This window comes from Aedes aegypti, chromosome 2 (genome assembly GCF_002204515.2).
Source record: "Aedes aegypti strain LVP_AGWG chromosome 2, AaegL5.0 Primary Assembly, whole genome shotgun sequence".
In the NCBI taxonomy this organism is placed as follows: Eukaryota; Metazoa; Arthropoda; class Insecta; order Diptera; family Culicidae; genus Aedes; species Aedes aegypti.
The window spans coordinates 405,619,426-405,645,549 of record NC_035108.1 but is presented as its reverse complement, the minus strand read 5'-3'; the positions used below and the strand labels follow the sequence as shown (position 1 = coordinate 405,645,549).

Here is a 26,124-nt window from a genome sequence, read left to right as displayed (position 1 = left end):
TCTTCTTCTTAACATTAACGTCCTCACTGGGACAGAGCCTGCTTCTCAGCTTAGTGTGCAATGAGCACTTCCACAGTTATTAACTGAGAGCTTTCTTTGCCAAAGTTGCCATTTTCGCATTCGTACCTCGTTTGGCAGGTACAATGATACTCTATGCCCAAGGAAGTCAAGGAAATTTCCATTACGAAAAGATCCTGGACCAACCGGGAATCGAACACAGACACCTTCAGCATGGCTTTGCTTTGTAGCCGCGGACTCTAACCACTCGGCTAAAGAAGGCTGTCATCCACAAATTCTTCAAGGAATTTGTAGAATGTTTCTTGAAGGATTTTTTTTAAGAGTTCCTAAAGTTTTAATGAAATTTTCAATACTTCTTTAATTCTACAAAAAATATTAAAATATGTTTTTGTTGATTTCTGCAAAAAAAAAAAAGTTACATCAGGAACTTTTTACGTGGTTCTAGATTCTAATAGGAATTCGTTCAGAAATACTTTCAGTAAGTCATTTGGAGATTATTTCATTACTTGGTCGGTGCTCAGACAGATCGGACTAGATGATAATTTGACGTTCAAAAGACACATTAAGAACTTCATCAATTTTAATTTTCCCAATGCTGTTTTGATACAGATGTATCATCAAATAGATAAGTTACATTATTACAGCGAATGATGTCATTATTTTTACATTTCCAATGCCTGGGCTACGTTTTCCTAAAACCATGAAAAAGTACTTGGTTCAGTCTGTCTGAACACCGACCACTTGTTCCTGAGATACCTTCATAAAAAGCTACAAAGACTGAGTTCAAACAAAACTTCATCTCATAAAACTTTGGATCATTTAGAAGTTCTAGCATTATAGCTGTAATTTGTTTTCAGATGATCATAAGATACCGTAATCCGGGGGCAAATTGACCACTCTCTAACAACTTTTTGTTATATTGCACTGATAGGTTAGATATTGTAAAACAAATTTTGGCACAACAAGAACTTCGTTGATCTCTACCAGTCTACGCAACTGATTTTTTATATAATATAACATTTAGCATTATGTAAAATAAGAATAAAAATTGAAAAGTGAAAATCACACTTTGGGGCGAAATTGATCACCACATAACTGAAAATTGCGACAAAATGCTTACAACCCTTGAAAATATACTCCAAACCTCTAAAAATTGACAATTTCCATGAAAATAAGCATGTTGCCGACTTGGGAATCACTGTCGAAGACCCCCCAACTGAGCAACAACGATTGACGCATCGTTCTACCTAACGGCGATCGACCTAGGAAGGTAGGCCACGGGAACAGATTGGGATGGATTATCCATTGTTTGATTAGCCTCACGCAGATAAAAGTGTAGCACAAGAAGTTGTTTTTTTCCTTGTATTTACTAAAATTGAATTAAAACTTACACACTACGTTAAAAATTGCTGAACTTAACTACGTTTTCCTTAAAAATAGTAAGTAACACTTATGAACTATGACTAGAATAGATATTAATTACCATGCAATATAGATTGAAGGAACGTACAGGCAGCAGGACCTATTTTGTTGAGAGGACCTAGAGGAGAGTGAGGTTAGACTCGATGTAAGTATTACAATTAAGCTATAATATGCTGAACTAATAAAATTTATAGCTTTTAGCAACTTTGATATCCCACAAAAACGAGTTCGCTTAAAAGTGGTCCGAACCATCTGAACACTCTGTTCTCAACAATCTAAAAGATCGATTCTATATCGATCACTTTAGCACACGCAATGGACACGTGTCAGGCATGCGGTATCCAGACGGATGATTCCTTGGTCCAGTGTGACCGATGTGATTCTTGGTGGCATTTCGGGTGCGTAGGAGTGAGTGATAGCATCAGTGAGAAGAGTTTCGTCTGCACGAACTGTTTTAACACTACTCCTCCGCAACCACCGTTGAAAAAAGCTGGAGATTTGAGATTGCCACCCACCGATGCCCTTTCCGTATCGTCCAGAAGATCTTCGATCTCGAATGCGAGTGCTCGAGCTCGACTTAATCTGGAACGGCTCGAGGTCGAGAAAGCTCTAGCCGAGAGGATGTTAAATTTGGAACTTCGGGAGCAAGAACGGAAAGTCGAACTCGCACGCATACAGAAGGAGGGAGAATTGGAACGCAGAAAGCTGGAAATACAGAGGGCCTACGAAGAGGAGAAGTTTCGCTTGATGGAGGAAGAGCTGGTAGAAGCTGCAGATAGAAGTCTACGTTCCCAGCAGAGCAGTAATAGTAAGGTACGACAGTGGAGGAGTCGAATGCAACTCGGCGGGGCCTGTTCGACGATGCAATCCCCTGCAGCGAATGAGGTTCTGGGCGATCGTGAGACAACGACCACCACAACGACGACTACTACGGCACCTGAGATACAGACTTCCGCGCTACCCGCAGCTGGTAGTGGAGCTATGAACCAGCATCCGATCGGTGTGACGAGTATTGCAACGCAGATTCTAATAGTGTAGTGTTTCAAAACTAGTAAAACTAGTAATAACTCCGTCCACAGAAACATCCCCGAAATCGTTTGGCCACTTTTAGAAACCAGATATGTGTACGAGTATACTGCCAAATTTAATTGAAATCCATTAAATATTCAGTGAGCGGTGAGAGTTTTAGTATTTTTTATTTCAATGTAGGTCCATACGGGTTCTAGGCCTATACGGGTTAACGAATGTTTGGTAGAATAAGGGTTTTTTGCGCTTAGTAGATACAAAACAATTTGAAAAAATATCATTAATAGCCAATCGAATCGCCTCCTCGAAGTACTCATGTAACTCTAAGCTAAGAAGCAGTCACGGTCCCAGTGATGTCGTAATGTCAATTAGGAGCTCACTTGGAGTAGACATATAAGATTGGCTTTTGTCATCTCATGAATAAAACACACCAGTAAATAAATAACGGCACTTTATTTCCTGCAGTTTCATTACGTCATACATTTTCTTATCGATACCTACATTGAACAATAATTGTGTGTTTCGCTGGGTTTGTCGATGGCTGCCTTCACAGACAGAATCCCAATGACCCAACAGAGGAGGATAGTGTGAGATGCAAATGAGAACGGAGGATAAAAGCTTTGGAGTGGAAAAGTGGGACAGATGTTGAATGGAAAACAAGAAGTTCTATGGCATCGGGGAAAAAAGTGGTGGTAATTTTATAGGGCAAATTCAATTGCAAGTCAATTTGAATTCTCGCGAACTAAAAAGCTTTTGTAAGAGAGGGTAGAGGAAACAGAAAAAAAAACGAAAGGGAAAAATATTTTCCAATGCTTGAAAATAGATGCCTATAGAATAGCTTGTGGAAAATGAGGGATAGAACAGATCTTTTTCAAAAGATGGAAAACAGACAGAAATGAAAAGTAGTACGTGATTCAAAAGGATGGAGGGGTTTCATTCACTAGAAGCATGTGCTGTTCATAGTGCTTTTTTTGTTGATGGAATTCTACATTGCCTAGTGGAGGTGGTGGTACACAGTTTATGAAAAATACCTATTCTGGTTTGCCAACACGCTTTGCATGGTTGTTGATTGAAAGCTCTGATTGAATTCCAAGCAGTTTTACGTGAGTGACGCCAGCTGGAGCGCATTGATGATGTAATAGTGGCCAAGCAGAGAAATTCAGCAGAATGTTTCTATTATGGAGCTCGCTACGATTGCTACAAAGTCGTTGTTTTTTTTTTGTTTCGCTACTGTTGGCAAGAACGTGTATCGCGTGTTGTTTGGGGAACAGCTTCGGTTTAACTCGGCTTATTCTCCGGTCATCATCTCCATGAACTCTACACGATGATAATGGAATTGAAAAGGATAAAAGAAACATTAGCATACTCATTGGTCATTGGCTATCGTATTATGCTTCTATGTAGAAAAAAAGGAAAAGGAAAAAGGTTGCCTACCATCAAAATCAACAGTTCCCGAACCGTCAGCATCGATTTCGTTGATCATGCCATCCAAATCGTCATTCGTTAGCTTATCGTCCAGAGCGGCCAAGATCTCTTTCAGCGTGCTGTTTGCGTGTGCAGGACGAGAAGAAAATAGTGAAACAATGAAATCAGAGAAAGTTATTTTTCGACCACTAATGCAGCCAATTTGCTAATGGTGATGAATATGAACACAAGTCGGGTAAAGTGGATAACGGTTTGATTAAATTATGGTGGGATTGCAAGAGGGACGAATAAATTGACAGGGCATGAGGAGTTCAATCGTGACTTCGTTTTTCGATGGTGCTGATTCGCAGAGAGCTGAAGTTGCTGAATGTTGCGTATGTAATTTGGGTACGCCATTACCCAAGTAACACAACATGTCTCATATAAATCACAATGACTTTAATATGACTAATGAGAATGTTCTGTTTCATAGCGAAAAAACTGGAATTCATACTTATATATGACTGGAAAAGCGCAGAAGGTGGAGCTTGTGCAACATATTTTTGTTGTCAAAATCATGTATCATATGGGTTTAGGTATACATAATTATGTATTATACTTTGTCCAACAAACCATTAACGCAACAAAATACTGAGAACATTTGGTAGTGGAAATGCATTGGATGGTCGATAATGAAAAATGTAAAAGTGCAAACATTGACAAGCTTTCATTTTTGATTGCATAACTGTTATTGATTGATAACTGTTATTTAACACAAAATTGATATGCGAATCAAAAATTATGGTGAAATATGCACTTTTGCTTCGAAAAAATCAATTCGCCCTTATAAATCGTTCAATATACATTTTTCGACATCAAGCCAATTAAATATTTCCAAAAAGGAATCATCGCATTTTGCAAATTAGGTCATTATTTTGTTTTCTACTAATACACTGAACTTTTACTGAACTATTATTACTTTTTTCAAAGCTTCAGAACAAAAATCTCATCGTTATGGTAAATATTCAAAATTAAATTCAAAAATAAAAGATGGTCCCCTTAGACACACTGCATGACGAGTGTTTTGGGAAAAGACAAAAATTTCATTGCCAATCATTTGCCATTGTTTCATTCAAGGCAGTGAAAAGTTTTCAGGGACAACTAGTGTGATCATAAATTTACAGTGTGATATAAGTTTGATAAATCACTTGACTACCCGGATAAAAAATACAATACAAAAACAATATAACGTATTGAAACAGTACCATTCAATATATTGGAAATACAATACAGTATTTTGTACAATGACAATACAATTACAGTACAATATATTGTTTTCAACAGTTCACTGTATGGTATATGAGATTTTTGCAATATAATGTATGGGTGGTTAAGTATCGTAACAATACAAATATAGATATTTTCTCATACAAATATTTTGAAAACACAATATGATATATTGTTCATGTATTGTCTTGATAAGCAATTCGTGTATTGTTGTACAATACAAAAACAATTCAACAAACTGTATCATGGTTGCATGTCAGCTAATGTCAAGTGACTTCTAAAAAACTACTTATTTTGACTTTTTGAATATTTTCCACCCAACATTTCTTGCTTTTTGAACTTGTTTTGTTTATTTCTTTCAGCAAAGCTACATAGAAAAAAGCAACAGTTGTTTTATGCGAAAATAGGAATTTGACCAAAATTGTAAGGTATAAAACCAATTAAAAACAATACAATGTTCTGTTACAACATATTATATTGTTTTTGAATTGTATATCCAAACATGAATAATATTGCTTCGACATTCAATTACAATACGCTGTATTGTATCCAATACGTTATATTGTACATTAATGGTTTATTCCATTCACTGAATGATACGTTTTTATCCGGGTATGACAGCATAAATGGAATTTGCTTCTCAAATCTCACGAACCGTTGTTGATTTGTACCCGAAATAAAATAGTCTAATCAGGTTTTTACCAAAAACTATTCCGGCAAACTTTATGTTACAATTTTGTTGACGGAAAACTCCTATACCAAATGACTATGAAGTGTTTTCTAAGTCTTTATATTTTTTTCCTACAATTTTTCACAAAAACACGTAAGCCCTGCATGAACACAACTGTAAGCGAGTTAGGTAATTCCATTGAACCTTTTTCGTACTAAACAGTGGCAAACATCCACCACACTCTATTCATTCATATAAATTGATAAATCGGTATTTAGAGTATACCTTAAAAATAATAATTTACTCAAAACATTTGCTTAGAAGTATTCAGTGAACACCACATGGCGAATTTCTTAGCCGGCAGTGTATTATCCATGCTATCAAAAGTATTAAATGTCACTTTTGTTGCATTTGTTTTATAGACAACTAGAAAAACTTATATTTGACTGAAAATAAACATAATTTGTTTATTCAGAACGTGTTTGAAAAGAGTATATATTATGACATACATGTAATATGAATATGACATATTGAGTCTGTTTATTTGTCGCACATGTCTAAAACAACAGAAATAAGACATATAACCCAACACATGTTTTGATAAACATAAGAAGACAAATATAAAACATAATATGGTTGAAACATAGTAAACATAATTAGAACATTTTCAGCAAAATGGTAGATTTGTATTGCAAAACAAATTATATGCCTTAGCAGAACATCTCCATTCAAGTTCAATATTGAAAGGTTTAACAAAACAAAATAACGACTTACGTGAGACATGACATGTTTCAAAAACTTTCTAGCAACCATTGTAGGACAAACTGTGTATTTTTAAATTTGGATTTATGTTTTCGGTGTTACTTGGGTATTTTGGTTCAATGTAGTGGTGAACAATGTTTTTATTTCGTAGATATTTCATAGGCTATGTGACCACATAGTATAGATTATGTGAAGATATTTTGAAGAGTATTCATAAACGACATTTTGCATGCTTTTAAAAGTTTGTAAAGATGTTTTTAGACTACTTGACGATTTTCTGCAAAACTGCTATATGATATTTTTGAATAACTTTCCATGATTGTTCTTTGAAAGAACGTTGTTTTCTTCTTGTGTAAATGTGGCAATATTAAAGATGAAATTCAAGGCGTTTTGCTGGAATTCATGATGAAATATCAAGATTATTTCTTGTAGAATCAGTAAAAAAAAAATATGTGAGTGAGAATTTTTGTGTTTTCTTCAAGAAGTAAGAAATAATATCTGGCAGACTCTAATTGTAGATTTTGTTTTTAAAAAAGACAGATTCAACAATTTCTGTCTGGAGAAATTTATTGAGGTATTTTCATGTCAGTATTAATATTTACAGAGTATCAGCGATATGATACAAATATCGAAATGGCCAGACCCACTGTCAACAATTTCTTTCTAAAGGAATATTCAAATATGTTTTTATAGAGATTATTAAGTTTAATGCTAATAAATAATATTATGGATTCAATGGTCAAAACCGGAAATAAAACCAAATTACTATTCAGGAAATCTTATTTAAAAAAAACATGAAGAATTTCTTCTAGTGATTTTGCAAAATATTCTCAAGAAGAATATTTACTATGCATTTAAACAAGATTTACATGCTAGATCTATATAATTACACGGGAAAAAATATGATTTCAAAATCATGGTTTTAAAGTAATGAAATTCATAATCTGGTTAGGTCATGATATCAGGACCACAAATCATGGTTCCTCATAAGCGTAACATCCAGACAGACAACACTAAACGGGGTGCATTGCATGGTTTCATTAATTTCGATCACCTATAATTCAACATGATAAAGTGGTAGTGTGGTAGGGTGCGAGACTCTCAATCAGACGGTTCTTGATTCGAATCTTGCTCTAGCTTTAATTTTTATCTATTTTTTTAATATTGTTGATCATAAACGGACATCGGATCCGCAACAAAAACATAACGCGTGTGTTGCGTTACGGCAATCAGACTAGTGATATCATTAGTCCAAATCATGGTGTATTTTCATAAGCTGAAAACACTCTGAAACCGTGATATAAAGAGTCATAATCTTGTTTTTCGATTCTGATATCTACCCGTATACGATTTACAGCCAAGATTTATGGTTTTTCATCCTAAAATATGGATTCAATTGGTACATAAAAAAATCAATCTTTTTTTATCATACAATTTCCAAAAATTTCTCTAGAGCAATTTTTTAAATAAGTGTGTAGATTTATCAGGCCAAAAAAGTTTTTTAGAACATCCTTTCAAAAAAAAAAACAGCAAAAAACTCCAAGTAATTTATGTTAGATTTCTTCTGTGTTTCTTCTGTAACTTCTTCAGAAATTCTGCATGGTTTTTCTTAGAACATATTGCTTTAAAATCTAAACAAATCACTCATAAGATGCGACGCTAATCTGGGCAGAATATTTTTTAAAATCGTAGGGCTCGTTTTCAAGTTACGCTCTTTTGATAGTATAAGTTCACAAATTAATAGGAAATCAGAGATGTTCAAATAGATTTTCGTTGGCTGTGATTATCAGGATAAGTATTATATTTAAATTTAAATCAAAGTAGGTTTATATAGTTATTTGCAATTTCACAGTCTTTGACGAACATAAAAAAATGGAGTTTCGCTCTATTTAAGGTGTGACCATTGAAACCACTAATCAGGCACTTCAATACCGTCAAAGATGTTCAAATGTTTTCAATGACACATCCCACTTACATCCCGCAAAAGTCTTTCAAAATCAACTGATTTTTCAAAGGTTCTAGCACTTGAGGCATTACGAAGCTGATTTCATCATGTAACCAAATTTGTTTTTGTAGCACAATATTCTGGCTAGTTTGCTGGACCCATGTATTCACGATTCAGATTATTTACATGCATCTTATTGCTACATGTTGCATATCGAAGCACAAGTATATGTCAAGGAATACTTTCGGACTTGAGTTTTCGGCTATGGGTAGTAGTGTATGGAACAAAAGAAAATTAACGCTGTAGAAGCAGAGATACAAAATGGAAGAAAATAATGCAATATTTTGAACATTCGTTATTATTTTGTTTAACCGAGCCTTAATTTTCAATGTTTGACTTCGTCAGCTTGGAAAAGTATGTATAGCTCCCAAAGTATGATTTATTTTTCGTTTATGAAAGGTCTTAGCAGCTGGTGAGTCTTAACTTCACAAGCACAGTTTGCGATCGAAAAAAGGTAGGTAGGTAGACCAGCAGGTAACCAATTAGACTACAAAACAATTTACGATTTCCCGGTAACCAAAACTGGAATTTTATAAAGAATTCATGAACAACTCTGTTTCTACCATATTTTATATATCTTTTAAAAATATACCCTTTTACTCTGAATTTCATTACTCCGAATAAACCAGTCTTCAGCTCGATACCAGTTCCAATAATGGTATTACTTCGAACTCCATTTTCACGGGGCAATTTCATTAAAGGTAATTTTATATTCGGGACAATAGCATTCAGTGTAATAGTGCGTTCAGGTTGATGATACTCGGGTTATCGACATTCGGGGTTACGTATAGAATTTTCTCAAGAGGGATTTTGATTTTTAAGGAAGATATGTAAATTTAAGCTCCGTATGTGTTATGATTTCAAATTCCATTGTTTGGTCAAAAGTGCATTACTCAACAATTGAGGTTTCAGTTCTGGGGCAGTACAAAGTTAGCCGGAGCAGCCGAGTGGTAGCTAGCTGGGCTATTACAATATTTTATGAATAATAATAATGATAAAAAATGGCTCCATAATGCCTTGCAGCGCTTGAGCTTTTGAAAAATTAGTTCAATGTGTTATTGAAAACATTTGAACATGCTTAACGGTATAAGAATACCTTGTTATTATATTTAAAATTAGTATTTCAATGGGTACACCTTAAATGGGCATAACTCCATTTTTTGTCTATATCCTTATTTAAAACTCCGCCCAGAGGATCAAATTATTAAACAAACCAACTTTAAATCAAATTTTGATGATATATTTCCTCTGATAATCGTGGCCAATGAAAACCCATTTAAACATATTAGGCTGCCTTTGAATTTGTAGACTTATAAAATCAAAAGAACTTAACTTTAAAATGGGTCCTACATTTCTTTTTTAATTTAGGGCAAGGCCAGGACATGCAGCTTAGCTATAGAAAACGACTGGTGAGCACAGTTTTGAATAAAAACGATCTGGAGAGCACCGTGTGTTTGTTGAGCTTTCTTTTTTACGCTCAGGTATTGACATTTACTACACAACGTAACACGTGGGCTTCGTGGCCGTGCGGTTAGCGGCGTCAGTCGTTTAGGCGTATTGTGCCATGAGGCGTGGGTTCGATTCCCGCTCCAGTCGGTGGAAACTTTTCGTCAAACGAAAAATTCATCACTGGGCTACTGGATGTTTCATGTTGTCCGTTGCCTAATGTTAGTGATCGTTCAGTCTGTGCAGCCTTTGGCTGAAGACGGTGTAAATTGTGATGCCGATTTTGCCTGGATGCCACGAAATTTAAGGTATGATTTATCAAACTTTTAAGTGATATAATCCACCAAACATGCAAAATATGACTTCAACTTACGTTTTGGATATAATTTTGTTTAAATTGCATGATTCAATTTAGAATAAAACGTTTTTTTTTTCAACAAACTTGCACTATCTATACATATTTCTTCGTTTCTTTTTCATGGAAAAATACAACACTTTTCTAAACCGTCAAAAAACAATTTTTATGCTTCGAAATTATTAGGAACTTTGTTGTTAAATATTATTTGACACATGAATTAAGAATTTTATAGCACATTAAGCAAATAAATTGCCATACAACTTAGCAAACTTGCATGCAAGATGGCTGTAATCGTCAATTTCTGTGTTTTTAACAGCCAATATCTCAACAACTAGACGTGTTATGATATTTTTGAAAACGTCAGTATATTGAGACAAAAAATATTCCGTAGTGCTGTGAATTATGCATTGCCAATTGGATTAATCGACATATATCCAAAAGATAACGTATTCATATCTACGTTATCTACTTGTAGATGACGTTGAAAGTGTTTTAATGTAAGCGTAAATTAGGAAAAAAAACTAGAGAAATTTAAAACAAAATATTTTTTTGTTTTATTTGTTAAAACATCTTCAGAATTGCGCTGCTAATATCACAAATTATGACATATGCTTTTCGACACAACTTTTTTATATTTTGTTAAAATCGTTTCAATCATTACTGTACATTAGTGCCTTAGTAATCAGGTGTCGACGTTAACCCTCTAATACCCACATTTTTATTTTCGATCCAAATATTATTTTTCGTTAACTAAAATCATTCCAAACATGTTTTGGGCAATAATTTATTTTTATTCGCGATATTTTTCAATTTTGGTTTTTGATTTTAATATTTTTTTTTTGAACATCCGTATATTTTTTTCATTTTTTCTTGAAGCCTTTTCTGGTTGTTGATTTTTGGCAATAATAAAAAATTAATTTTGCGGTACTTTTGAAAATATTATTTTTTTTTTTCGAAGCATACTTTATTTTCCGTGTAACTAACGGAAAAACAGGTTTGAAATTATTTTAATACCACCAGGCTCTTCTTCTGCGATAGGTTGATTGTAGGTAAAAAACTTATGGTTTTTTGTATTACACGTTAAATGAACCCCAGGCATTTCTAGGTTACAAAAAATACAATTTATCAAACATTTTCCAAATATACAAAAAAGTTTCTAAAGTCAGAAATAATTTTCCTTATATGTTTGTTATGAGCTAAGGCTTAAACCAAAAATAAAATCATTTTGATTTTCGAGCCACCAAAAAATATACAAAATTCCAAAGTGTACCCCGTTTAAAGGCGGGGTTGGGTATTAGAGGGTTAAAAGCATCAATTACCGACGACGTTAACCATACAAACAAAAATATATTCGAAGAAGTTTTGAATTGAAACAGGAGGAAAAAATTTACCTTTAATTACAGTGTTTCACTTTAGTAATTCTCGATTTTAAAATTGAAGAAAGTATGTATAGGTTTAAGGAGGCGAAAATCAAAACTGGTTGTGAAACATAAAGCAGTGCAGTGCAGTGATTTCGATAAATATAGGGTGTCCCAGAAAGTATGGGCACGACTTTACCATACTGTCATTTCAAGACAAATGTAGATAAAAATCTGATTTTCACACATTTCATTCTCTTACTTATCAAGAGTAGATTTTTAATTTTGAACGATTTTTTCGCTACCTGTTTGTTGATGGTGTTACATTTCTGGAAGCTCTTATTATTAGTTTTGCACAAATCGCGTTATTTCTGAGCGACTTTGTTGTACGAGATTAGTATTGGGTCATAAAGTATGTACAATAAAAATCTGAAAAAATACATTTATCATTTCCGATACGATATATGATCAGACTATCACTAATAGTATTGCAAATTTTTAACTTAATATATGAAATATTACTATAAACTAAATATCCGATTTCAGTTGTGGTCGGCTTTTTAAAGGGTCAAGTTCAAGTCCGTTTATATCCAATTAAACGTGTAAAAACCTTAAATTTTTGATGCCTATCCACAAGTTAAGATATTTGGCATAAGTAAATTTGCAATGAAATAATTTTATTTTCATTGAAAATACCTGTAACACTATCATGTCGTGAAACTATCGTATGTGGAGAGAAAAACTTGCGATTTGTGAGATTTTTACCATTTTGTCAAATGTCTACTAGCAAAACAAAATGAATTTTTTTTAACAAAAATTCTTGTGGAGCATCTTAGATGCATTGTAATTGAACTCACCACATCGAAGGATTTTGTAAAAAATCATCCATGACTAATTAAGTTCCAACAAAGCACAAAAGTAGGGTCTTTGCTAGCTAGATAAGAATTGATTTTTTTAATTTAAAAAAACAATTTAAATTTTTTTTTTCAAACAAAATTTTACAGGCGGCAAAATGCCCCGAGTATAAAAACAAAAATATAAAAATATTTATTTGTTTGAAAAAATATTGTGATTTTTGTTATAGAAGTCGTGCCCATACTTTCTGGGACACCCTATATGTTTTCGAAATTCAAAATTTGATACGAAAAATTCAAAGTTGGAGAATTGAAAAGTCAAAATCAATTTTGTTTTTGCGAAAATTACAATTAAAAGTCAACGACTACAAGAACATCTTTCACGGAAAAAATCATCAGTAGCTTTCAATTACTTCAGGAATACTTCAAAAAATCATACCAAAATATCTCTGAGAACACGCGGAAGATATTTTAGAGATTTTTTTTTTCGTTTTGGCGTTATGTTCCTAGAGAGACAAGTCTGCTCTGCAGTTTAGTATTCCTTGTGAATTTCACAATTATTAACTAGGAGCTTCCCTTGATTATTGATCAATTAATTAGGGGAAGATCCTTGTCCAGCGGGATTTGAACTCATAACCTGCAGCATGGTCTTGCCAATAATCATACCCTGGGGCTCTTCGAGTGAATCCTGGTTTCAGCTTTCCCTGTACAACCCAACCAGCTTCTTTTTTTTAAGGATAATTTAAGAGAATTTTCCAGCAGTTTAAAGTGGTAATGGTTATATACCATTATAGAAAGGTAATAATTATATTCCAGGAGTTTATTTTACGATGACTCTTAATTTCATTAAGAATTTAAAAAAAATTTCTTCGATCGATACCAGAGTATTCTTCAGAAATCCTACCATGATTTTTCAAGGAATCGTTCATAAATTATCCTAGGATTTCTTCAAGGATTCGAAATTCAGGAAATATGGAACTTTGGATACAATCGAGTATTGCTCTAGAGATTTCTCGTGGAATAACTCAAAAAATGTCTTAAATTATTTATTTTGATTTTTCTAATTGTTTCATCGATTTTTCCAGGAATTTGTTCAGAGTTTTTCATAAATTATCGAAGAGATTTCTCCTGTATTTTTTTTTGTAATTGGCCATGGAATTATGCCAAGCTTACTTCTTCTTCTTTCTGGCATTACGTCCCCACTGGGACAGAGCCTGCTTCTCAGCTCCACAGTTATGAACTGAGAGCTTACTGTGCCAATGACCATTTTTGCATTCGTATATCGTGTGGCAGGTACGGGGAAATCCGAGAATTTCCAACCCGAAAAAAATCCTCGACCGGTGGGATTCCAACCCACAACCCTCAGCTTGGTCTTGCTGTATAGCTGCGCGTTCATACTTCATTATCCTTTGCAAATCGGTTCAAAACTTCTTCCAGGCATCCGTTTATTTTAATCTTATTCATTTTAATCTTATATTATATCTTATATCAAGCATTGTAACAAAGAATTCTCTCAGTGATTCAAATGAGCGTTAATCCTAAGATTCCTAAGTTATTTTAATTTAATCACCACAAGTAACTCTAAGCATTATGTCAGAAGAATTCATATAGTTTGTATTCTGCAATCATACTTTTCACAAAAATCTCTTTAGAAAAAATATCGACTGATTGAAGAGACCTCAATTCTTTTAACCGCAAAATTCTTATAAAGATTCTACATTTAATTACTTTTGGTGTTTTTGCGCCTTGATTGTTCCCTACGAAGTTAAATCCAGGAATTCCACAAGTTTATTCTCTGAAAAATTAAAAAAAAATTGAAGATTGAGGCGAATGAACTTGGTCAATTTGTTCCAGAGGATGCGGGGACAGATCTCGTAAACTGTTTGTTACGAAATTTCTGGAAGAAATCCTAAAGTAATCCTCGCAGTAGCTTTTGTTGGAATCCATGAGGAATGCCTGGAGGTATTTCTTCAACTTTTTTCCATGAGGATGGAAGATTTTCGCAATACATATGGAATTGTTATAGTCATGTGATATTCATGACATTTTTAAATGCAGTTACTTTTGAAATACTCTAATATAAAATTTCAATTTAAAGCTCACAACACATTTATTATTCGTAATTCTGATCACTGAGTACTGTTTAACGGTATATTAACGTGTTGATTGCGAGGTATCCATGCATCACACTATGTACATAGCATTTGCATAAATATAGGTTGCGTGTAATTGGCGTCATCAGGATTAAATCAGGATACTCTTCATGTGGCATTTCAGTTCAATTTCCCCTGTATCGAAAACTTCTAGAAAACATCGTGTCCAAATCTTGTTTACGCTGATGTTTGTGTATCAATCCGATGGCTAGTCATGATGATTTTTCTTCACACATACCCATCGCTTCCTTTCCTGTGTATCATCTTCGTATGAATTATTAATAAATGACTCAATCCCAAAAGCAGCTGCAACACATTCCAATCTAACGACTCAATGTGGAAGGAATTCTTCGCACGATACCTCAATGACCACAACACAGTTTTGCGCACTCTTCTCGTCTAGCCTAGATACTAGCTACACCTAGTAACATCTGTTCCGTGTCACCACGGCACAACCGAACGAAATTGAGCACCTTAGCTCAGTCCAGTGTTGCCCAACGCCTTCCGGAGCTCATGCCGATTTTTAAAATCTATTTCAGGTTACTGTCAACTCTTCATAACCAAAAAGTTTCATAATATCAGATGATCAAATATCTGTTTTCTTCAGATGCATTTTCATCAAAATTGAGTTGAGTTCAGTTTTTAACATATCTTTCAATGCTCTTTCAGCTGCCCTAATTACAGTGAGAGGCAAAATAAAGTGCCCACCTTACCAGTTTTCGAATTTCTCTCATTGATTTGGTTCAAATTAAAGTTAACACACCTAAATCTTTTGTGATATTTTATTTTTGATGTTCTTTTAAAGTTGCACTTACGAAATTTTGATTAAAAAAAGAATTTTACTTAAAGAAAAAGAAAATCAATTTGTATTGAAAAAAAAGTAGTGACAAAAATAAGTGCCCACTTCCTTCTTGGCCCCAGAAAAGATGATTTAAGAAAAATAAAAAGCAATTTAATAGTTAATGTGTCCTCCTTTGGCCTTAAGGACTTGCTGGAGGCTCTTCGGCATGCTTTTCACCAGGTTTTGTAGGTGTTGTGGATCTAGTTCTTCCCAGGCGCGCTCCAAGGCTTCAAAATAATTATTTTTGTTGGTAACACCAGTTTTTTCAACCCTAGCATCGAGAATCGCCCACAAATTCTCGATGGGGTTGAGGTCTGGGCTTTGTGGAGGCCATTCCAGCGGTTTAATCCGACAAGACCGGAAGAAAGACTTGGTCTTCTTTCCAGTATGCTTCGGGTCGTTGTTCTAGAGAAATATGAATTTCTCTTCAAGGCCCGTCTGGATCAGCGAAACCTCCAGATTTTCCAGCAAGATGTTAATGTAGGAATCTGCCGTCATTATTCCGTCGATTTTCACGACGCTTCCTACTCCACTCCATGAAAAACACCCCCAGACCATCACATTTCATCACATCACACTTCCATGCGTCACCGTTCCTTGGATGTGGCGCTCCTGAAGCTCGAGCTGTCTAACCGAGAGCGGCGGGCTCGTGTGTGATGCAGAGCACCACATCCAAGGAACGGTGAAGCATGGAGGAGGAAATGTGATGGTCTGGGGGTGTTTTTCATGGAGTGGAGTAGAAAACCTCGTGAAAATCGACGGAATAATGATGGCAGATTCCTACATTAACATCTTGCTGGAAAATCTGGAGGTTTCGCTGATCCAGACGGGCCTTGAAGAGAAATTCATATTTCTCTAGAACAACGACCCGAAGCATACTGGAAAGAAGACCAAGTCTTTTTTCCGGTCTTGTCGGATTAAACCGCTGGAATGGCCTCCACAAAGCCCAGACCTCAACCCCATCGAGAATTTGTGGGCGATTCTCGATGCCAGGGTTGAAAAAACTGGTGTTACCAACAAAAATAATTATTTTGAAGCCTTGGAGCGCGCCTGGGAAGAACTAGATCCACAACACCTACAAAACCTGGTGAAAAGCATGCCGAAGAGCCTCCAGCAAGTCCTTAAGGCCAAAGGAGGACACATTAACTATTAAATTGCTTTTTATTTTTCTTAAATCATCTTTTCTGGGGCCAAGAAGGAAGTGGGCACTTATTTTTGTCACTACTTTTTTTTCAATACAAATTGATTTTCTTTTTCTTTAAGTAAAATTCTTTTTTTTATCAAAATTTCGTAAGTGCAACTTTAAAAGAACATCAAAAATAAAATATCACAAAAGATTTAGGTGTGTTAACTTTAATTTGAACCAAATCAATGAGAGAAATTCGAAAACTGGTAAGGTGGGCACTTTATTTTGCCTCTCACTGTAGATAATAAGATTCGTTCGGAAAAAGTAGGAAAAAATAGCAAGTCAAATTGTCCCATAATGAAAAGTAACCGCATATCACTACCACTGCAGATTTTCGCACCGTCTAACACAAAAGTGGAACGTGTTTTGATCATCTTTTTATTTTTCTCAGAAAGATATCGAAGTGAAAAGCATATCGTGAAACTTTCATTAAGAAGTAGTTTAACTTTCACAAAACAGAAATGAATTTTAAGTAGATATCGATTGCTGGAAAGTAATTTACATAACACATGTAAATCGGAAATTATAGTAGCATTATAGAAGATCGTAATATTTTTTTTATAAAGAAAAATCAAAATTGTTACACACCTAAATAGAAAGAAAAAATAACAAATCCATAACTTCTAAAACTAAACAAAAAATCATTGGCCACTCTTGGAAACCCTCTCGAACATCATGACGTTTGTTGTTTCTCTAACTGACGGGATAGTGGAAAACCACTTGGAGAATGAAGGAAGAAAAAAAAACTTCGAATCAAGCTGAGAAACACCTCGGATAGATAAATCTCCGGAATGACTTTTATGGGAGCAAGTGGTGATGTAAAAATAAACACTTACAAATCCATCGGCTGGACGCCAATAACGACGACACGCGCATATTTCCGGGGATGACAAGTGGATGAACGATTTTTTTTTCGAGAGCTTACATTCCAATTTGGCCAATCGGGGACCAGCTGGTCAGCGGATGAATTGCCACCTTCATGTTACGCTCTGTTGCTCGGTGGAGATAATCTAACAGAGTTGTTGATATTTTTAATATAGTGATTTGTTCTCGTAAGGCCCTTGCTGTCATGTTAATAAAAACGTTTCCCACCTGAATGTTTCTAAATAAAGTGCTGTAGGGTAGGTGTACCAGTTCCTGTTTCGCATGCGTGATAATTTGTTTTCAAATTTTAAATCATTTTGTTTGTAAATATTTATCTTGATGTTAAAACATTAAAAAAAAATCCAAATGTGAATTCACATATGCAAGAGAATTTCCCAATGGCCGAATAAGGAACCACTTTAGCCATAGCTGATACACTTTCCCTATGTGTCGTTTCTCCAAACCGTACACCTTCATACTGATAGAAACAAACAAACAACCTGTCGTCGAAATGTTCGCACCTTTACTCTTACTCTACGGTCTGTGGGCTGACAGTTTACTTGTAAGTTAAATTGAGAGACCATGCGTCTCCTCCGAAATGAACCACACTTGTTTTCCTCATACCTACTCGATGAGAAGCGTGCAGGAGTGAATGTGAATGATTTTGAAACATTTTATGATGATTGGAGGACACTTCAGCGGTCACATTTTGGTTGAAGGGCCATAAAATATTTGACACGGTCGGTCTGTTTCATGTGATTTTATGACGTGGAATTGCGACACAAATTGACTCGTAAATGACCGTTTCAATCAGTTCGGGAATAGCGACGATTCAAAATGGTAATTTATGTTAATATTCACGTTGTATTTTTCTTTCAGGCGTTACGTCCCAGCTGATACTGAACCTGTCAAACGAGTGTTCTTTTGAAACTTACATAGCTTTAAGGTGAAGGTGAATCGAAGCTAAATCTCAAATTCTCAAGAGCACAAATCTGGAGCATCAAACATCAGTTCCAGCTAAAAACTTAACCGATTGGTCACTAGGTGGTGGTGAGCAATCAATTAAGATTTCAGCTCAAACGGGTGTTCAGTTCTTCAGATTTGTGCTCTTGAAAATTTGGAGTTTGACTTCAATCCATTGTCACCTTAACTGAGAGCTTTCTATGCCGATTGCACATTATTGCATTTATTCGTACGCATGATCTTTCTGAATAGCTGCTCGAATGAGTACTGTAGATATTTGGATCTAGAATAAATTATAAATTAGTAGCTATACACATTGATTTTGCAGATTCAGAACATTCTTTAACTTATGGCGTCATTAATAATTCCTCGAACATGAGAAAATCATTAATTTGCATTCTAAAAGATTTCGGTGCCTATTTTGAAATTTCCATACAAAGTAGTTTAAGTAGCAAGAAAGCCAGGCTGGAAAATTGCTTGGATACCTGGAACTTCATAGGGTAAAAGTGAAATGTATCGAAAATGAAATACGAATATCATTCTCTTTTGTTTTTAAGAGATGTTGTATTGTTTTGTGTCAACTTCCGATTATGACTCATATATATTTCTTCCCAAGATGATCAGTTCTACTATCCTTCAAATACTCTGTACCTAAAAGTTGTGAATATTGAAATCACCACTATTCGGCATATGGTATATTTGAATTCATTGATGAGAACATTTTCATAACTTAGAAACGCTCCTCGCTTCTTCTCCTCTGTACCTCTATGTAACATCTATCTCTTCCGCTTCAAATCAATATTCTTTTACGAATTTTTCACAGTTTTCGTGATTGTCCATATGAGTAGCGTTGAGTTTTCACCTATCGTGTTGGAATACAAAAATTCCTACTTTTGTTTTCTGAAACATGTTTCATATTCCGTAAAGCTAACGGAAAAGCAAATTTGGAGTAAATTTACTCAGGTGGCTTAGGACAGTTGGTCGAATGACATTTAGTCATACGGGGAGGTCCCCAGTACCGGACAGCACCCAATACAGTACACTGCCGAGAAATTGAAAAATCATGGTCCAGTCACTATGGTGTATTATAAAAAAGAAAAATATTATGAAGAGTTATTTTTGCGTAGAATAACACATCCTTAAAATATGCACGCCCTTAAAAAAAACACAGCGATTTTTTAAAACTGAAACATAATTAACGTATCGCCTTAATTTTGAACTTAAATTAAAATGATTTTGAATATGGAAAATAATTAGAACCACTTGTTTATTTCTAATCATACAGTCAGTGACATAAGTTAGTAATCAAATGCTGTTTTTCCATAAAAAATGCCCAAGTTTTGGGTGCTGTATCTCAGCTTCTGGTAGTCCGAATTGGCTGAAATTTGGATGACGAACTACACATAACTTGAAAGTTTGCCTGTAAAGGAATTATTTCATTTCAGTCATTTTACATAGAGTTTCAGAGGGTTGTTCAAAGACAAAAGTTAGTAACCGAGAAACTTTTTAATTTAATTCGAAAACGGTAAGTTGTGGAAAGTAGGTCTGTTCCACAAAGTTGTTCAATTTCAGAAGTCACACAACCTTGGCATACCATGTTTGGCTTTTGTAAGATCTGACGAGTAGATGCGAGCTATTTATCAGATCTGCAAACATCTAATTTCGCTACTGATCAGAAGTTTCGGGCACAACATTTTGATATTATTCGCAGATTTTTCATCACTTATGTTAATCAAGTCAATATCACATTTTGATTGTCAGAACTTCACTTCTACTCGGGTTGACTCGATTTATTGATTTGTGTTTTGGAAACAGATATTATTCAATATTTTAGGAAGTTTTTTAATACGTACTACAGAAGGGATTCGTTGTTGGGACCCTGCTAAGAATCGATGGTTGGTATAAATCCCAACCAGTGTTGGTAGACTCATACTTAAATCCCAATCAATGAGTTCTCCCGCGAGGGCAAAATCATTTGAGATCTGCTTCGCAAAACACACTTATGAGATTTTGATGCAAAATCACTTGCTCATGATCAAGCCGTCAAAAATAATTCAATCATAAAGCCCATCGGATCGGCCCATGTTTACATTTGAAAGGTTTGTTATATCTGTAGCTGGAAAAATGATAATTGCTTGACGTGAAAAAAAACTGTAGAGATACAATCAAAAGAGTCATATGGAAAAGCCAACTTATGCAAGAGTTTTTGGCTGCTGAATTGCGTGAAAAAACTCAAGCGAGAAAAATCTCAAGCATGAGATATGAATATTTGGGATTTTCACAACGTTGATCCAAAATATAAGGCCCTTGAATGCCCTTTCAACATTTTGTCATTTCGCCGTTTCATTTTTTTTTGACGCTGTGGCATTTGACGGTTTAGGATTCGACATTTTAACATTTGACATTTTGTCTTTCAACGTTTTGTCTTAAATTCCACTTGAGTTTGTATATGTCAAAGGATACAAACTCTAGTGGAATTAAATGGTATAGTACTAAGTAGCAACATGGTGGTTGCGCTGTTATCGCTATGTTCCCAGGACGATGTTTGCGGTGAATTTAAAATAGCACTTGGTGCTTCGCGACAGTTTTGAAAATTATATCTTAACTTTTTGCTTCAAAATACATTTTTGATTATACCAAACCAAGTATTTTCAAAAGTAAGCATATAGATAAAGAAACAAGCGATCGCTGTTAGGGCAGAACAAAATCTCTCAGCAGCGTTAGTTAGGCGCTGTCTGTATCTGTAGATTACGAACTTAAGTTAATTAGTTCACAATTATAGCAAATATAGTCCACAAATTAACAATATCGACAACAACTAGAATTTCAGAGCAATAGATAAATAACCCAGACAACCAAAATGTACGTATAACGAAATCACCTGGAGGCTTTAGAGTAAGGTGGGGCAAAAGTTCGACCTTAGTGGTATAATCAATGTTTCCAGGAAAAAAATAGCAGTTAAAACAAAACAAATACCATACAGTGAACCTTCAACATATTGGCTATAATTTTGCTGAACAAACTTGTGACCAAATATTTACCCATTTTTAGTTATAACAATTTCAAAATTTATTGTCTTATTCGAACTTTTGCCCCACCGGTGGGGCAAGAGTTCGAATCTAGTGTGGGGCAAAAGTTCGCCGACTAAAACACTAAATATCGATCCTTCTATGACAGGCATACTTTACACCAGCCGTAAACTTAAGTTTGCCGAAAAATACACACTAAATTTTCATAAAAAATTGCCCAAAACCGGGTTAATTGTAATATACTCAAAAATAGCAGTTTTTCGCAAAACTAAGTGGAAATGTAAAATTTTGGTGACATTTTTCACACGATCAGACAAATTTAACTAAATTTAAAGATAATATGTTGATTTTAGGCAATATGAAAAGTTTTCCGTGATTTTATACATGGGTCAAACTTTTGCCCCGCTGATTCGAACTTTTGCCCCACTATGGGCCAAAAATTGTTTTCAAGCATTTATGCAAAATCTAATACACGTCAAAGCAACCTTATGATAGGCCTAGAAACGCCCTTACATAAAATATTGAAAAAGATTTTATCTTCAATTGGTTCCATGCAACGAAAGTTTGACCAAAAATTACAATATTCACGTCGAAAAACAACAAATAGCCATAACTTTTCCAAATCTCAATCGATTTTTATGATTTTTGGAGTAAAAGTCTCTTACTTGAATAGCATTCGAACCACAATGACATTTATAAGATTTGTTTTGAATTGAGCTAAAAATCTTAAGAAGAAACTCTTACCCCACTCGAACTTTTGCCCCACTTTACTCTACATGTGCAAAATTCCACTTGTAAGATGTCGCGAAAAGGCCTTCTACGTACAAAAGTGGATGCGATATACGTGCATATATTATGTGATGAATAATGGCATACAATGCGAGTGTATAAATTTTCTACCGAACTAACCTGTGATCTTATGCGACTTAACTTATGATACCGTCGATGGGGGTGACAATGGGTCTAGGGGGTGAGATTGGGTCAAAACGGAAAAATATGTTTTGTGAAATATTTCAGCTAATAACGCTGATATTACTAAAATTAATAATTCATATATTAGGGAACATATTATTACACATAATTCATAACAATATACATTTTTAGAAATAGTAGTTTTTGTTTACTACATCAATAAACTTGCATGTTGAAACTAGATAAAATTTACAACATTAAATTTCTCCTGTACAAAGTATCACGCATGTACTCTAGCCTCTATCGTTGTATTAGTAGAATGTTGAAAGTCTTTTCATTACACATCACAGGTATTTTCCGGAATCTGTTTGGTTTTACCACAAAAAAATCATTTTTTTCGGTACGATGTCTAAAACATTGAAAATGGGGGTGAGATTGGGTCAAGCAAGAACGATAGTAAATGAAATTCCAAGTCCATTTTTTTGACATTTTACGGTGCCGGGTGTTCTCTTTTTTCATTAAGATGTGTTTATTCTTTCTAAATACAGCATCTCTGAAACATCAAACAAGTCTACTTGAGTATTCCGTGCATTGAATAACAATACAACGCATTTTGACAACTTCTCAAACCAGCAACTGTGTTTCGTGCGCAGCAACATCGTAAATTTTTATCAAAAGGGTGTTTTTTCTAAATTTGATTATTTATCAGTGTTTTCATATTAAAGAAACATCTCACGGAAGTACAAATGAGTTGGATCGCTGAAATACTGGGATTATGATGTCAACTGCTGCCTGAAATTTATTGATCGTGGAATGTCGCACCGAAATTTAACTATTTGTGAAGGTTTAAACTAATCACTGTTTCAGTACACCTTTGGGGAAACTAAATGAGCTTTATAGTAATGGGGATGAGACTTTGAAAACATTTTGAGGGAAAATTTATGTAAACTTGACGATAAATGTTGGGTTTACATATTTTTTCTCATAGCTCTTCAATTTTCTGTATAATCTTTCTTTTAAGTGGGTTTATCACACTTGTGAAACATCTTAGATATCTTTTTGTCTTGTTTGCATCGTTTTTTGTCAATATTTTTCAGTTGTGAATGATTTTGAAATCAAATTCTCAAAAACAAGTTATTTCAATTATAGTGACCCAATGTCACCCCCTCTATGGGGTGAAATTGGGTCATTTTTTATTCACTTGTGGTGCCGCTGTGAATAAATATTTGTCTTTAATTTTTCGAACAGTTGTTAATGTACCATCAAAGTACATACACACCAAATTTGAAGTTTATTGGAGTTAAATTGCGATAGTTATTTAAAAAATAAATCGCACATATCCCTTTTTGACCCATTGTCACCCCCAACGACGGTAACAAATGTTGATTTGACAGCTGCTACGGATTGATTCGACTTACTTTGTACGAGTGTACGGGACGAAACAAAATGTACAAACGAACTCAGAAAAAAAGTATGTTTTGCGATTAAACTCATCAATCTGACGATTTTATCCACCGTGTTTTGCGGGTTTCATGGTATTTGTATGATTTAACAAGTTATTACGTAAATTTTCAGGCGACTTCTGGTTGTCTGGGAGACTTCCTTTGCCTAAAATTGCCATCATCGCATTCGTTTATCTTGTGGCAAGCATACTCTATGCCCCGACCATGATGGTTTAGGGCAGTGGGTAGGACAGGTAGGACATGTACTATGCACAAAAACACCTGACTAGGACAGTCAAAGCATTATCCCACTCACGATTCAACAAAAAATAAAATCAGCAGAAACCTTAAAAAATCAATTAAACATTCAATTATCATCTGTTCAATATGCTTACAAATTCGATCAGCTTCAGGAATTATCATAGTGATTTTATTTAGAATACTTTCAGGGTCTCCTACAGGGATCGCTCTAGAAATTTTTCTATTTCACTGTCAACTTTCCCAGAAATTCTTTCAGCGATTTTTCAAAGGATGCTTAGAAGAATTGCTCCAAAATTTGTTCCAAGAAATCCTTGAGAATTGCAAAGCTGTTACCTCCACCTCATCTAGATATCATTCCACTTTCCACTTTTTTCACTTTTCAACCGAATTCTCCAGTTATTACTCTAGAAGATTTTTCAAAGAACTTCTACAGAACTTCTTCCGGGAAATTGACTAAGTTATATTCCAGAGTGTTTGAAAAAATAGCTTTTTCAATAAACCCTGCAATAATTCACTGCCTGTTCAGCTTTGTTCAACATTTCATCCACGTTTCCACGCAAAAATCCAAAATTCCTTGAGGAAGTTTTCGAACAAATCTATTTTTATAGGATTTTTTCTAGCATTTCATCCAAGTTTAACCCTTACAGTTTTACCAAACATTTCTTAAAGAGTGAAAAAAATTCCCATGCAACACTCAGAAGTTTATTTAAGATTTCCTCCCAGTTTATTGTACAGCTTTTTTTTTCAATAATTCCTACGATCATACCTACAAAAAGAAGAGAGATTCTGTCCAACGTTTTTTGAAAAATATCTTTGAAAATCGTGCTGAATACTATCCCGAGATTCGGTTGACATTTTTTCGATTATCTTAGCAAATTATCTAGGAAATTTTCTTTAACTTCCTCAAACGTCCAGAAGTTATTTATTGTTTATTAAGGGATAATTTAAAACTTACCCAAGTGAACTCTAGGATTTTCTTCAGAGATACCTCACGAATACATAAAAACAATTCCTTGGCTTTACCCTGGAGACAATTCCTGGATCCTCATTTTGGATCTTTTTATATCTCTTTTTTTTTTTTGAGTCTTTTGAATTTTCTACTTTGAAGGCACTCAGTCGCTACCAGCTTTGTAAGGACGAAAAGCTTTCTTAGTCTTGTAGTAACGACTGGCATGGAAATGAGCTAAAAAGTGTCAGTGACGAAAACTTAGTTTTATATACTTTTAAATTTTTTCAGCTATTTTGCATTATATACAAATTGTATAGGAGTCAGTAAAATAAGAATTTCCATAACTCAACTCAACTCACAATGGACCAAAATGTTACTCACATCTTTTAGCGTTTCAGCTTGTCAAATATAGTAACTTTCGATTTCCAGTCCAGAGTTACCATTTTTCTTAGCTTCACTATGCACAAAATATTTGCTAACGTTCGTTCTACCCATGATGTTAAACGTTCACACGCCTCTGGTTTAGGGACAAAATGTCCAAAGACAAAACGTAGAAAGACAAAAGTTTTAAAGCCAAAACGTCGTATCCCAAACCCTCGAAAATGACAAAACGTTGAAAGGACAATATCGAATTCCCAGTAACGTAAGACAATCATTGACAATGTTCGTTCCCTTTCCATTTTCTCGTTTCAATGTCTTGTCCGTTTGAAATTTTGGCACGCTATGACATCTACTTGGATTCAACGTATATTTTTTTCTCTAGAGTATTTTTTGTCTTGGTGAATTATTTTGTCATAATTCAACCCATCTGTAACTTTAAAATCAATACTTTTCACATCATTTTTTTTAAATTGAGGTAAATTTTAGTTCATCACAGAAAAATGAAAAGAATCGTTTTTGAAGCGGTGGAAGTA

General features: G+C 34.6%; 1 protein-coding gene across 2 annotated transcripts in view; it reads right to left on the bottom strand.

Moving 5' to 3' along the window:
* Positions 1-2,900: 2,900 nt before the first annotated feature.
* The window catches only part of LOC5575841 (troponin C), a 59,800-nt gene continuing 36,576 nt past the window's right edge, over positions 2,901-26,124 (bottom strand). For both annotated transcript variants that reach the window (XM_001662201.2, XM_021847250.1), the window contains exons 3-4: positions 3,901-4,010; positions 2,901-3,783 (exon numbers count right to left, since the gene is read on the bottom strand). In XM_001662201.2, coding sequence (XP_001662251.1) covers positions 3,755-3,783; positions 3,901-4,010 — 139 coding nt within the window. In that variant the 3' untranslated portion in view covers positions 2,901-3,754. The remainder of the gene's footprint in view (positions 3,784-3,900; positions 4,011-26,124) is intronic.